The sequence below is a fragment of the Elephantulus edwardii genome, unplaced genomic scaffold (genome assembly GCF_000299155.1).
Source record: "Elephantulus edwardii isolate Elephantulus edwardi_28Jun2011 unplaced genomic scaffold, EleEdw1.0 scaffold00060, whole genome shotgun sequence".
Classification (NCBI taxonomy): Eukaryota; Metazoa; Chordata; class Mammalia; order Macroscelidea; family Macroscelididae; genus Elephantulus; species Elephantulus edwardii.
The window spans coordinates 11,093,421-11,107,072 of record NW_006399810.1 but is presented as its reverse complement, the minus strand read 5'-3'; the positions used below and the strand labels follow the sequence as shown (position 1 = coordinate 11,107,072).

The following is a 13,652-nucleotide window of genomic DNA, read 5'->3' as shown; positions in this document are numbered from 1 at the left end:
TCACGCTCAGGGCTTAAGTTGCCGATTTAATGGAGAGTCGGAGGTCCATCCTAAGGTTACAGGGCGCAGACGCCGGGCGGGTGCCTTTGAGCAGAGCTCGAAGCACCCAGAACTCGAGGATCGCTCAGCAGCCTAGGCCGTGTGCACCAACCCGGGCGGCACAGTCCCCGCCTCCAGGACGCCAAGGGCTGAGGAAGCCTTACCCTCCAGATTCAAGGGTTCAACGTATCCATAGTTTTCCTTGATTGAGCTTTATCCAAGCTTTCCTCAGAATTTAGGATGGAAGAGATAGTGAGAAGGAGAAAGGTTTGAGTTTGAAAGGGTGATTGAAGCTGTTCGCTTTTTATCCAACATAGGAGGAAAATGCCCCCTGTTGAGTTGTGGAGGTGAACGTTGGTCAGGTCTTGTGGAACTTTCTGAATACTTGGTTTGATGAGGTCGTTGTTGGGGCTATTAATCCCTCCTGTACAGCCGCAGCAGCCAGCGCGCTTTGTGGCATGGAGCAAGGTTGGAGCGATGGCATTGTGCCCGTGCAGTGAATGGAAGGCCGCGAGCCACAACGTGACCTTTCTCAGTAGTGTGAATAAACTGCAGGTCCCAAGAATTCATCTACCCTTTGTGTCCAACGCTGTGGTCTAGTCTTTCCGACCTCTGTATGGATCTTATAAATAAATAAGAGGCAAATAACGACAGAAAAAGGGAGAGAGTGAGTGCCTTAGGCCCTTCCAGTTTCTCCATAGAGGGACTGAAAATGGAGAGATTCTCAAATTAGTGGCACAGTGGTGCCACTGGACAAAATCCTGAAGGAGGTGAAGTAAATATCCTGACTCTTGAAGAGGGTTTGTTGCTTTGGGAGTAAATCCTAGTCTTTAATACCTTGGTGCTGTGCTAGTAAGATTGTGAAGAAGTGTCTGTGTATGTGCGCACCTTCCACAAGACTTCAGAAACCACATGCATGTCAAAAATAAGAGCTAGGAGGGGGTGCATTAAGTTTATTGGCCGAGTTTGAGTTTAATAAAAGCTCCTGCTGTAAATTCAAAAGATGGCTCCAAGCGGGCTTTCTCTTGGTGAGTTTATCCACTTTGGCCTATTTTAAATTGGTTGTCTCTAGTCTCTATTCTGTTGGAGACAACTGGCTGTTTATCAGTCCCTCCTAGCAATTAGCACACAGGGTTCACCTGTCCGCACCAAACATCTGTATCTTAAATCTTCCCTGAGATTTAAAAAACTACAGTAATCTTAAAACTAGTGTTTTAGGAATATTTGAAGATGACAAAGTTTATTATCTTTGTATATTTACTTTTATGTCTATACCTGGGGGCTCCAACAAATAGCCTATTTAAAAACAGCCATATCCTATTTTTATTAAGGTTTATATTTAGGCATAATTATTTCTTGGTGATCCCCCTTTTGCCTATCTAGGCTTTTTTTTTTTTGGCTACTTGAATGGCAGATTTGCAAGTACAATTTCATCTGCACAGAGGAACAATGGCTTTCAGTTGCACAAAGGATTTCTCCCACCCTGAATTCAGACCACAATGCCTCTTGCTCTGATAATAGCTTCTGAAAAGATTTTGTAATGCAGAGAATTAATACATGATTATTTCCGCCTGACTTCTCTCATTTATTAGAATTCTGTGGCGAATTCCAAATTAAAAATAGTTCAGTTAACAGCTTTAAAAAATACTTTAAAAATATTTTAAGACACCTCCCCCCTGCCATATTTTTAAGTTTGGTCACTTGCCATGGTCTGAAAACTGTTTTTAAAAATGTACCATCTTTAAAGTGACAGGTACTATACTTTAATATGCTTTAGTAAAATTAGTATAAAATTTCCAAATAATTTTGTAATGTAGAAGATAAAAGGTTTGTTACAGTAACTCACCAGTGGTTGCTAAAACTAATTTCTAATTTTTACCATTATAGCAAAGTTTTAAAAAGTCCAAGATGAGGCTGCACTTATAAACCAAACTCCTTAAAAACAATACGAAATTAAATCATGACAATGTTAGAAGTGTAATGTTCATGTAGTTAATTGCCTGTGTATGTAAGTTTTGTGTATGGGGTTTTTCTTGGTTGAGCATTCTTTAAAATGCAAGTCAGTGACTTAAATAATGAGTTCCTCTTACTAACTGGTTACATTACACAGCCTCAGAAAAGGGCTAAATTTTGCTACCCAATAACAATTGTTTATTACCCTTCAATTCTGTATTTGTGTGGCTGCTTCAATTCTTACAACTTGGTTTGGGTATGGAATTCTATTTTCTTGTCTTTTATGCTTATCAAAGGGACAGCTAAATGAAGTTTTGAAGGCTATTTAAGCACCTTTATTTAAAAGCACAGATCAAAAATGGTTTTAACATGTCAAGACAGTTGTCAAGAGAATTCTCATTTCTAAGTTCCACAATTGTCTTCTATAGCCATATCTTTCCTCTAATCACAGTATCTGCAAAATTCTAGATTAGAAGAATTGCCGTGTGGATGGTTGTATTGAAGAAATATCAGTATTGTGCTTCAGCTTACTGTTAGGTACAGCTAACTTGATAGTTGACTTAACTATTCTTGATTTTTTTTTTCCTTAAAGCTTAAATTCTGGTTCTAGAGGTCCTGTGCCACAGTGGTTAAAGCACTTGTTGGAAACCCACAAGTTAGTGGATACCCCCACCATCCATTCTCAGAGAGAAGGAAGCCAGAATCTGCTTTACATCAAAATGTACAGCCTTGGGAAGCCTGTGAAGCAGTTCTGCCCCTCCCTATGGGGTTTAGATGCTTGACTACAGTGGTTATTCTCTAAGGACCCGAGCATTAGTTCCCTGTATACCTGTATATCTTACACATCAGAGACACAGCTGTAGACGTAGGTTCTTTGTATGACCATGATTCTGAGGATTGCATCTTCCTTAGCCTTCATCCTCACTTAATCTCCCACACCTCCAGTAAGCCAAGCTGCCACACTACAGAAAGAGGTCTTCTTTTAAAAAAAATGTCTGATGGTAAATGTCAGAGTTATAAATATTTAACCATTATTTTCTTTCCATTCCAAGTCCAGATTGACAAAATGCCTCTAATTAGTCTGGAACTCTGCTGAGCTTAGTCCAAGAGCAAGGTTTCAGAAAAGAACCTGCAGTATAGACACAGTGGCTCGGCCTTTGGTGAGGAGGACCAAGAAGTAATCAAAGGGGACTGTGACAGCCACCAAAATTATGTCTGGTCAGGATTGATGGATTTGGTTCACTTTGAAGCAAATACTGAACTAACACCCACCCCCAACTCATGTTTAGGAGTTTAAGAGGAAGGTGGAGAAAAGTCTTCTAAAGTTAATGAAACTCAATCATTATGCCAAGGAAAAGGGTTCATGATCTCCTTTAAAAAACTCAACAAGAATTTCTAAAAAAAATTTTCCCCCTGATTTTAAAGATTGAACTTCCCAACAGTCCTCCAGAACGGATAAGTACTGGGTAAAAGTTTTTAGATTCTCCCCTCTTCCCCCCACCCCTCCGCTGGATTCTGACTCCTACTGAAACTAGTTCAGCGGCCACCTCACCTCCCCATCCCGTGTCCCCTCTGCTGAACCCAGTATTAGTTCTGTGCATCGTGTTGGGGAGTGTCCCAAGGAAAGGAACCTTTTCAAGTTCCATCCGAAGCACCACACTGCCACTGCTAACACCCACCCCCATCCCCACTGTGATCTTGCAACCTTGATTTTAGTGTCAGTCTAATCACCCCACTCAGCACACAGTACAGGACCTTTCCCTCAAAGTCAGGTCCCCTCTTCACCTTCACCCGGCTCAAATGCCTGACACCGTGCTTTCCACCCCAAAAGCCAGCCTGGGCTGGGCCCCAACGCTATCGGATTGCCAGTTTGGCCCACCCGGGAGCATCTCTCTTCCCCCCATTGGGAGGAAGCTCTGCGGCAGAACGACCTGGCTTGGCAAACCTGGAGATAATCAGGCCAGCCCCTCCCCCATGGAGCACTAGTCAGCGGGGAGTCTAGAGAGAGTGGAAGAGACAGAGCTCAAAGGGGATTGACCCCCCCCCCCTCCATTCTCCTCCGTGAGCCATTGGGACTCAGCAGGGGTCCGGGTAGCTGGAAAGGGGAGAGAGGGAGTCCAAGGAGGAGAAGCCTGAACTCTTGGCAATCACTATCCTTGACATTTTTATTTGACCTTTGAATGAATTCCAAGGGTTCTGGGTGAAGGAGCTGTGGCGTGAGGACCAGCAGCCCCACAGCCCCTCTGCGCTACACAGAGTAGGCTCCGGCCGCTCTCCCAGGGAACCGCACCGCCTGCGAATCACTGGCTCCACGCAGGGAAGGCCGTGGAGCAGAGCGAGCAGTCCTAGCAAGAAGCTTCACCAAGGTCCCGAGACGAATCGTCCCCTCTCTAGGGCTCCTTTGAGTGCTCAGCTCGCTGGGGCACAACCAACCTTGGCCAAATTCTGCAAGGCGAGACAAATGCTAAACTTAAAATAGAAGCACAATCCACCCTTTTCTGAAACTATTAGGTATTAACTGTAATTCACCCTACACTCCTTGAAAGCTCTGCGCGTGTTTGTTCCGTGCCCTTTTAAAAAGTAAAGGGCCTGTTGAGAGTACATCCTAACCCTCAATGCTTTTTTCTAACCCTATCATACCCTTGCTCAGCAAACTTAAAGGTTAGTTTGGGGTTCTGTGAAGTGAACGTGTGTGTGTGCCATGTTCGTAAGTGTGCTGAGTGTGGTCGTTTGCCAGAGCGTGCACTGAGGTGTGGGCTACATTAAAGGTGCATTGCACGTGCACTCGTGCAACCAGTTTGGCTATAGAGCATCTGTACACATGTAATATCTCCGTGCGCTAAGGTTGGTAAAATCCCCAGTTCCAAGCGCAGGCACTTGGATTCGCCAGGTTCCCTGTTATGAACAGTCGGCTGACGGGTAAGGCGTGCGTGGCATGGCTCCAGTGCTCTGTCCCGCGTGCGACTGTGTGAGTCTTGAAAGCTTTCCTGACTGCTGCGCGCAGCTCTGGGGCCGGGTGCGCGCGCCTCGCCCGCGCAGTGGAACAGCAAAGCCTCCTTACCAGCCGCCTGGCGAGGTTTCCTTTGTTGTGGTCGCCTTATCTGTCCGCCACCGAAGAGGCGCTGGTGCTGCGGAAAGCTGGGGCAGGCGTGCAGTTCCCACGCGCTAAAGGCTGACACCCAAGGAGATCTCGGCGACAGGGTTCGGAGCGCGAGGCGCCCAGCCGCCTGGGATGGTGTAACGAACCCAGGTTCAGCGGCCTGACCTTGCGTGGAGAGGGCAGGGAACCAGCATTTTTGTCCCAAACCAATCTCCCATTTAGATGCAGATTTTGACCTCTCACCCAAAGCCCCGGGGATCATTGACCCTTAGAAGTGAAATGCTAATCGCCTGCACCTGCGGCGGCGTGTCCCTCGGCTACGGAACCCAATCTCTGCGGGACGCGTCCCCAGGACCAGGGACTCAGAGTAGTGAGCTCTGCGGCTTTCCTTTCTTTGCGCCCGCCGCCCGCGCAGAGTCCGCGCGCCCCTCCCGGATCCCCGATCAGGGTTGGGGGGCGGCCCGGCGGCCGGCGAGAGGAGGAGCTGGAGGCGGTACGCGGGCCCCCGCGGGGCCGCTTTAAATGTGCGGCCGGACAGACGCGAGTAATCAAATGCCGCTCGCCGGAGAGGAGGAGACTCCGGGCGGGTCCCGGGGGCGCCCCTCCGCCGCCACCGCGGCCGGGCGGACCCCCGCGCGCCGCTCGGTCGCCAAGCCTGGCTTGGGGCGGTGCGCGTCGCCGCGAGGGCGCCAGTCCCTCCCGCCCGCCTCCTGATTGTGCCGCGTCCTGGTTGGATACCTCCTATTTATTTATTTGCTTCGGGCGCTCACCCTGCGTGGGGAGGGGGTGCGGGGACGCCGTGGGGGGAGAGCTTGGTTGCCTTTGGGGGGTGGGCTGGCCGGTTCTGGGGAGTGACTTCCCTCTGGCAGCTCTCGGTGCTCCGAAAGGAGGGAGCAGGAGGAGGGGGAGGCGGAGGGAGAGGGGTCTCCCGGCTGCACTCTGCATAGCCGAGAACCCGAGTGCTGCGCGCTGGGGACTCTAGCCGCTGCTGCACGCCCCCCCATTTTCTCGCTCCCCCTCCCCCTTCAGTCCAGGCTCCCCACACTCTATCTCCCTCCCTCTTCCTCCCCCCTCCGGGCCCTCCTCCTCCTCTTTCTTTTTCCTCCCCCTCCTTTTCCCTCTCTTCAGTCCACCTCCCGCGGTTTACTAACCTAACCGTCCTCCTTGGAGCCGCGCATCCAGGCAAGAAAATCTGGGAGTCTTTTCTCATTTATCCCGCGTTTCCATTAACTCAGTCCCAGCACTGGCTAATCCGCTGTACCGAAGGCAAAAGGAGGCTAATTAATGACCAGCTTTTCCAGTCAAGACCAGCGATAATTGCTTTGGTGGCCTTTATGATTACAAGATAAAAATGGACCCAGCCTGACATAAGAGCCACTGTGTACACTGCAAGACAGGAGGAAATTAAGAGTTGGGTAGCTGAATACAGAGCAGAAAATTACTAATAGAAGAGAGATAATGAATAGGCCGGCCAGGCATTCATGGGGAAAAATCCATTTTGTTACCACGTGAAATTAGGTGGTGGAAAGGAGTTTGCTAATTGTTCTCATCTTGTAGCAACCAGTACTGAGGCAGGGGCGTGCTTTTCAATTCATTTCCCCACTAATTGTGAGAGGGGTGTGCTGGCCAAGTGAGTCTCCTGCAATTTGCAGGCCAGTCTTTTCATTTTCCTGTTGCGTTTTTAATTGTTGCTAATATACCTTATAATGAAGCTAATGAGGGGAAATCAGGGTACAACTTTTAGCACATGGATACGGTGAAATGCACCAGGACTTTCTCATATTTTTACCTCCATTCTCCCCAGCCCAAGAAGCATTCAGTCTCTGAAAGAGTCTGGAACCATGAAAAACAGAACTCCCTGAGCCATCCTTTTTCTCCCACAGTCTTGTGACGCCTTGGTTTGAGAAATGAAAAGCAAAACACAACAAAACCCGGCAACCTTAGCTGTGAAAGTGTGGGCATACAAGCCTGGGCAACAGTGGACTGTGGTCTGGAGCGTGGCTTCCACTGGTCCCTGTCACTCCCATGGGCATGACATCAAAGGCGAGCAGAGCAATTTCCAGGATGACAAATCACCTGAAATATTAAGAAGAATATTAATAGGAACACTCACCAAACCAGCCCCACATTCTGTTGTGTGCTAAAGAAAGGGCTTCTGTTGCTATTTATAACCACAGCAGGGTCTAGGCATTCCTCATCCCTTTCTCCTGCCCTCACTCTGTTCCCCTTACACCCCAACTTCTGTAGATGTCTGGATAAATTGCTGTATTTTCCCCTAGTACCTTTTTGAAAGAAGGCATAAACAATTTTAACTTAAGGCAGCAGATTAGTTATTAAATACTTTGCATTGTTTAATTTTAAAACTAGCTGCCATTAAGGGAGGAAGGAAGTTTGCCTTCAACTTTTCTCTTGAAAATATTGCCGTTTATAATATATTCTTGGAAAGAGCATCGTCTCACATGAAGGGTGCCATTCTATATACCCCTCTTGTTTCAGTGCTAACACAGCACCATGCTGAGTTGGACTTCAAGATGTATTTTGAAAGCATGTGTCTCTCCTGCTTTTAAGAGGTTATAATTTGGGAAGTACTAACGGACTCCCTCTGTCCTTTTTTATTTTTCCCCTTTAGAAAAGTAAGCTCAAGTTTCTGCCTCATCAAGTAGAGCAAGAAGACTCCACCAAGTTTGTGGTCCTCACCCTGATCTCCATCGCATGCATCATTGGGGTCCTCTTGGCTTCCGGAGTCATCTACTGCCTGCGCCACAGTTCCCACTACAAGCTGAAGGAGAGACTCTCAGGACTAGGGGGGGACCCAGGTCCAGATGCCACTGCTGCTTACCAGGTAAGGTTAAAAAGAACCCTGTGCTTTCAGCTCATCAGCTAAACAGATTGTTTAACTTCTCACTGGTCCCTCCCCCAGTCCCTGCAATTGTTCATTTATTCATACTTCAGATTCTTTTATGATGACAATTTGGAACTCCTCATTAGCATTCATGTAAATATATCACAGCCACAGCTTTACAGCTCTCTATATTAATCTTATGCCGTTCTTGGATAGTCTCCTGTTAGCTGTGAAAGCAAGTTGCTAATTAGAAATGTGGAAGGGGGGGAGTACAATACATGAATTATGTATTATCTGTTATCTTTCTTAGTTTGGCCACTATTAATGAAAAATGTCAGAGTTGCTAGATAAATTGGTTGTAGAGATGTTTGAAGATGTCTCTTAAATCACTGGTTTCCTCAGGGTCTTATATGAAAAGATCCTTTGACCTGATCTGTAGCCACCCTTTGCTATTATTTGGATAAAGTGAAATATAATGCTGATAAATGGGACGTAAACCAAGAATGTCACTGTGAGAATACTGGTGGCAGCTGTGGCCTGGTAGTACAGAAATATTACAGTGAATCTGGGAAAGAAATTAGAAACCAGTCAAAGTGTGGAGAAGGCATCCTCAGACTAAATTGGGCAGAGACAAAGTCTTAGATTATTTGGGAGGCTCTACACTATGTATTTCATGTTTTATAATAGCCTGTTAATGAAAATAGGCGTTCAAGTTTACGAGCAGTGCAAGCTCAGAAAGTATACAATTCACAGCATTTGATTTAGTATAAAACATCATTGAGTCTCAGGTGTATTTTCCCATTTGAGAAAATAAGATGTCTTATGCAATTTGTATCTTGAAAGTTCAATAGGTATATCTTTGTGTAAGTTTTTCTTTCATGTAATTAGAATCTTTGGGTTGTTTTTTTTTTCCCAGGCTTCTGATTATTATGTAGAATAGGTCTTGTAACTAATACATTATATTTTATTGCCATATGTAAATGAAATACTATTATTTTATGATTATGGTTACATGGAGGTTGGGGGCAGGCCCTCAAGTTCTTTCCAGAACAGTATTTCCCCAAATTACTTAGCAGAGCTTCCTTTATGAGGTTGTCAAAGCTAACTTTCCTCTGCCCTGTGGGCTGCTCTGACCCTCCCTTGAGGAGCTGTGGGATGAATTTCTAAAATGTCTGTGCTGAAAAGAGACCAGGAGATAACATTTCTCACCTCAAAAGTCTGACTATCATCACTGAATTGAGAAAGTCTCCAGTTGTCTAGATGGAGCTTACATGTACGGTCACTAGAACCTATTCCTTATGAAAAGAAATGGCAACTTCAAATGTGTTGAAGATGGCATTTCGGTAGTAGTATGGAGCTTTGCTTCAAAGAAAAATCACTTTTGAAAAAGAAGACTGGGGGGTGGGGGGAAAGTAACTCAAATGTGTAAGAGTTTACCCAGAAATGTTATTGAAAAAGATCATCAATATGGGGGGGCGGAAAAAAAGGAAGGAAGGAAAAAACCCAGGTCTTCCTTCAGGGCCAAGGCTGTGTCAGTGCATCAATAAATTATCACACCAATTCTGTTCCATGTGTGAAAGACGGAAGATCATACTGGTGTAGATTTTTAGAAAGCTTGGCATCCTTTGAAATACTTTGAAATTCAAATATAAAATATTGATAGCACGAAAAGGTTGGACTTGCATGCAGAAATGACTAATTTTTTTGAAAGATGCAGGTTGAAAATGCATACTTAAAACTGAGTTTGTGATAATTAACAGGGAAAAAAAAATCTTCCAGTGACAGCTCTAATTAATAGTATCTGTAATTAAAATCGTGCCCTTCCAGCAGGAAAATTGTTTGAATTTCTTGGAGTGACCTTTTTGCTGTTCCTCCTGGGGGCATAGTGGTTAAGTTGATATTGATTTTATAATGAGCTCTGGTTTGTTTAATAAGAATCTGTAATCCAGACAGTAAATGAAATGTGTGCTTTTCTTCAATTCAGATTAATAAAAAGGAAAAAGGGGGCTCACTTTTCCTTTAAAATTATGATCTGGGAAATTTTGGAAATGGAGTTATTTTGAAAAGATTTTCTTTCTGTTTGACATAGGGTTGAAATCACTACCAAATACCCTTTAGGGAACGACTTTGACTAAATGTGAGGCTTTGACCCCATGAAAATAGATTGTTTACTAGTCAGAAAGTGCTGGTGCTCAGCTGTTGTTGTGTTGTCTTTATTTAGTAAGCAAAATAGGACTCAACAAATGAGAAGAAGGATTATATACTTTTTTTAGTTTTCAGTTTAACCAAGTGAAATATTACAGCCTCATAAATTTTAGTTACAGAGAACATTTATGTTTGCAAATGAAGCAGATACTTTTTTCATTAATGTGTCTATAGCTCGTTTGGATTTTTCCCAGCCACCACTGATACCTCTTCAGATTTAAAAATATATCTGAAAAGTTTGTCAGGTATTATAAGCATAAAAGTAATAGATCTCAGGAAAAACTGTTGATTCAGTATATTTAATTCTTTTTAGAAATACTGGATTTAAGTAATGTTTTAATAAAGGTAAGCTCTTGGGCAGACATCAGGATTCTCCATCACTGGGTTACAAGGAAAATTGAACAACTTGCTTTTCTGATTCATTTCCTAGCAACATGATGGAAATAACAATACCTTTTTTAAAAAGTTTCTGGAAAAGAAAAATATTGTTTTCTTGGTTAGAGCAGAAGTGATTTCAGAATGAAAGAAAGGTAGGTGAGGATGTAAGACGTTTGAATTTACCTTTTAAGAAAAAGTACTAAGTATTGTTATTGTAGGGAAAGGAAGGAAGAACAGGAGAGCAAGAATTCTGGGAAGTGGGCTGAAAGGAGTGAAGTGACAAGTTGCTATTCTGAGTGAGGCCTTGAGGTCCTCTGCTTGTGTGAGTCCCCTTTGCCAGAGAGTCTGAGGAGACTAAGTTTTTCCCCAGTGAAACAGCATAAGCACTGATAGTATTACACAGCACTTCCAGCAGGAACAGGGAGACAATGCGTCAACTTTTTAGAAAGTATTTTTAAGTATACTTCAGCCTGTACAAAGTACATCTTGTAAAGTACTTCACATTAGAGTTTCTGGTAAACTTATCCATACTTATACATACATATACACATTGCATGCCATGGGATTTTGGGTTACAATGCGTCACAAGTGTTTTCAAATAGTAAGTTTTTAACATCATTTCAAAGCACTAGATTCTAATATAATCCATGTAAAATAATTTCATCTTCCTTAAAATTGAACTGTTTCATAGGCAGTCAACATTTAGGGGTGTGTGTGGATGTGAGTTTGTGGCCATGTGCCTATGTGAGAGAGATTTTTGCTTTACCTGTTAAAAAATCAAATAAATTTTGACTTTTTCACTTCTAACACTTAGTGAGATATCAATCTTATGAGATAATTTATCACAGCTGAGTTTGCTTAGTTATAGAAACCAATGGGTATATTGACTTTCAGAATAAGTGAAAAAAAGATCTTTTTAATAGAATAATGCCACCCAGCTTTGTCCACATTGTTTTCAGTCAATTTTTTTTCTTCTAACCACTCAAAATGTAATGTAGTTGGATTAAGTTTGTACTTAATTATCTCAGCTAATTTTTTAAAACGTTATGCCATATTTATAAGTGGTCATGACATTTTGAGAGAGAGAGAAAGTGTGTGTGTGTGTGTGTGTGTACACATGCACTCCAGGTAATGTCAAGGCACCAAAGAATTGTGAATGTTTGGTAAACCAGAATACTTCATGTATTTTTTCATGTTAGGTGCCCTATTTCTGTGAGTGATGATTGGGTAAAAACTGTGCCAAAAATAAGTTGTTAGGTTATTAGAAGATATTCTCTTTCTTTTTCTCCACTGAGTCTCTTTTTGAATGTTGCATCCATGTCTTTGATGCTTTGATCATCTTTGAACAGCAAGTTTAGTATTCTGCCAGCCCACTCTTCCTTGCCTGACATGAGGGCAGAGACTCCTGCAGAATTTTCAGCAAGTTCCCTTTTGATGGTTTATTTCACAATACCAAGCAGGTTTCCTTGTGTACTTTGAGGCCTTTGGAGCTAAACTCAGAGAAAGGCACGCATTCAGACAGTGTGGACCGCCTGTAAACAGAGTCACGAAAAGTGCACATCTTGGTTGTCACTGCTCCCATTAGCCAGCAATTATTAATGTAATGACTGTGCGTGCAGTGATTGCCGCTATTTGAGGATGTTCCATCAACTCTGATGTGTTTGTGAGTCTTAATGCACCCTGACTTCTGACCTTTGGTTGAGGAAAGCCAGGTTCAACAAAGAGAGGACATGTCACAAATTGGCTTATTATCCTGGGCTTTGAATTAGGAGAACCACCCCCTGCTCGCCCCCCGCCCCCCCCCTGCAGGTGAGTTTAAGCTTTTCAAAAAGATGCAATCACTTGGAACAGAAATGGCACAAGGATAAGAAGTTCCCAATTAAGTTAGAAAACAGTGGCATTTTCTGAGATTTACTTGATCCTACAACAAATTTCTAAAAAAGTGTATGTCAGCCTTAGAATATCTCTTAGAATAACTTTTCTTTGCTTTATATGTAAAATTTCAGGTAATTTTTTTTTGCAGAGAAACAATAAAATCTATCATGCTCCAAAAATAGAAAGGCACTCTTAAAATATTGTTTAAGACATTTCTTTTTAATATAATCAAGTAACACACATGCATTAAGAGTTTACTAGTTTTATCCTTTGCAGAAGGGGCTGAAAGGTAGGTAGGACACTGCAGGTAGAAATATCTTGTATTCCAGGATTCTGAGTGTGTGTGTGTGTGTGTGTGTGTGTGTGTGTTCTGAAACGGGTGCTTGAGAGTAGAGATCCTGTCATATTCTATGCCCAGGAGTATACCTGAGCTTAATTGTAATGCAAGTAATCAATTATTGTATACTTAGTACTGAAGTCCATGTTTCTTGAGCTTGTAAATATACTAACCCAAGAAAAACTTGAAAACTTTATGACAAGGACCAAAAAAATTTGTATTTTGTCTCCAGTATTAAAAACATCTGTATTTGTTTGCATGTGTGTTCACTTTAAGATCATCAGTCTTTAAGGTCCATAAACTTGTTTTGCCAGTTGTTGGTGTTATGTGCCATTGAGTTGCCTGTGACCCATAGTGACCCTATATACATTAGTTCTGAACCCTACCCTACCCTCAACCAATCTTATAATCTCCAACAGACCTAATCCTATTTCCCCTGTCACTGAGTCAATCCATCTGATCCTGGGTCTTCCTCTCCTAAACACCTTTCCATGAATGAGTCTAAAAGTTTTTTTGAAAGAGGTCCATCTATAGGGCATCTTTCTTATTAGCATTAAATTTTCAAATAAGTGCTTCCCCAAAACAGTGGCAAATATTCATTCTGCCATTTTGCCCGTGGGAAATATTTCATCACATATTGCTCATGTGGTTTGGAAAGGAGTCTTCTAGAGAATCCCAGAGTATGAAAGGGTTGCCAAACAAATATATTTAAGCATAAAAAATAAAGCATGCTTTCTGTCCTAATAGACCAACCAACTTTCCTTGATCAGACAACAATAATTAGATCAGACATAATTAAATATATCAGCCTGCTCAGAGAGATACTATTTGAAACATAAAAACCTGGAATGTCTGAAACATACAAAGTCTGAGGCCTGAATTCTTTGAATGTGTGTGTATGACGATACTTTCTGTGTTTGGTT

At 43.0% G+C, this 13,652-nt stretch overlaps 1 protein-coding gene across 1 annotated transcript in view; it reads left to right on the top strand.

The window, feature by feature from the left end:
- The window catches only part of LOC102856993 (receptor-type tyrosine-protein phosphatase N2-like), a 1,387,447-nt gene that overhangs the window by 1,177,426 nt on the left and 196,369 nt on the right, over nt 1-13,652 (top strand). Inside the window, exon 13 of the mRNA XM_006887690.1 lies at nt 7,722-7,934. Within this exon, the coding sequence (XP_006887752.1) occupies nt 7,722-7,934 (213 nt within the window). The remainder of the gene's footprint in view (nt 1-7,721; nt 7,935-13,652) is intronic.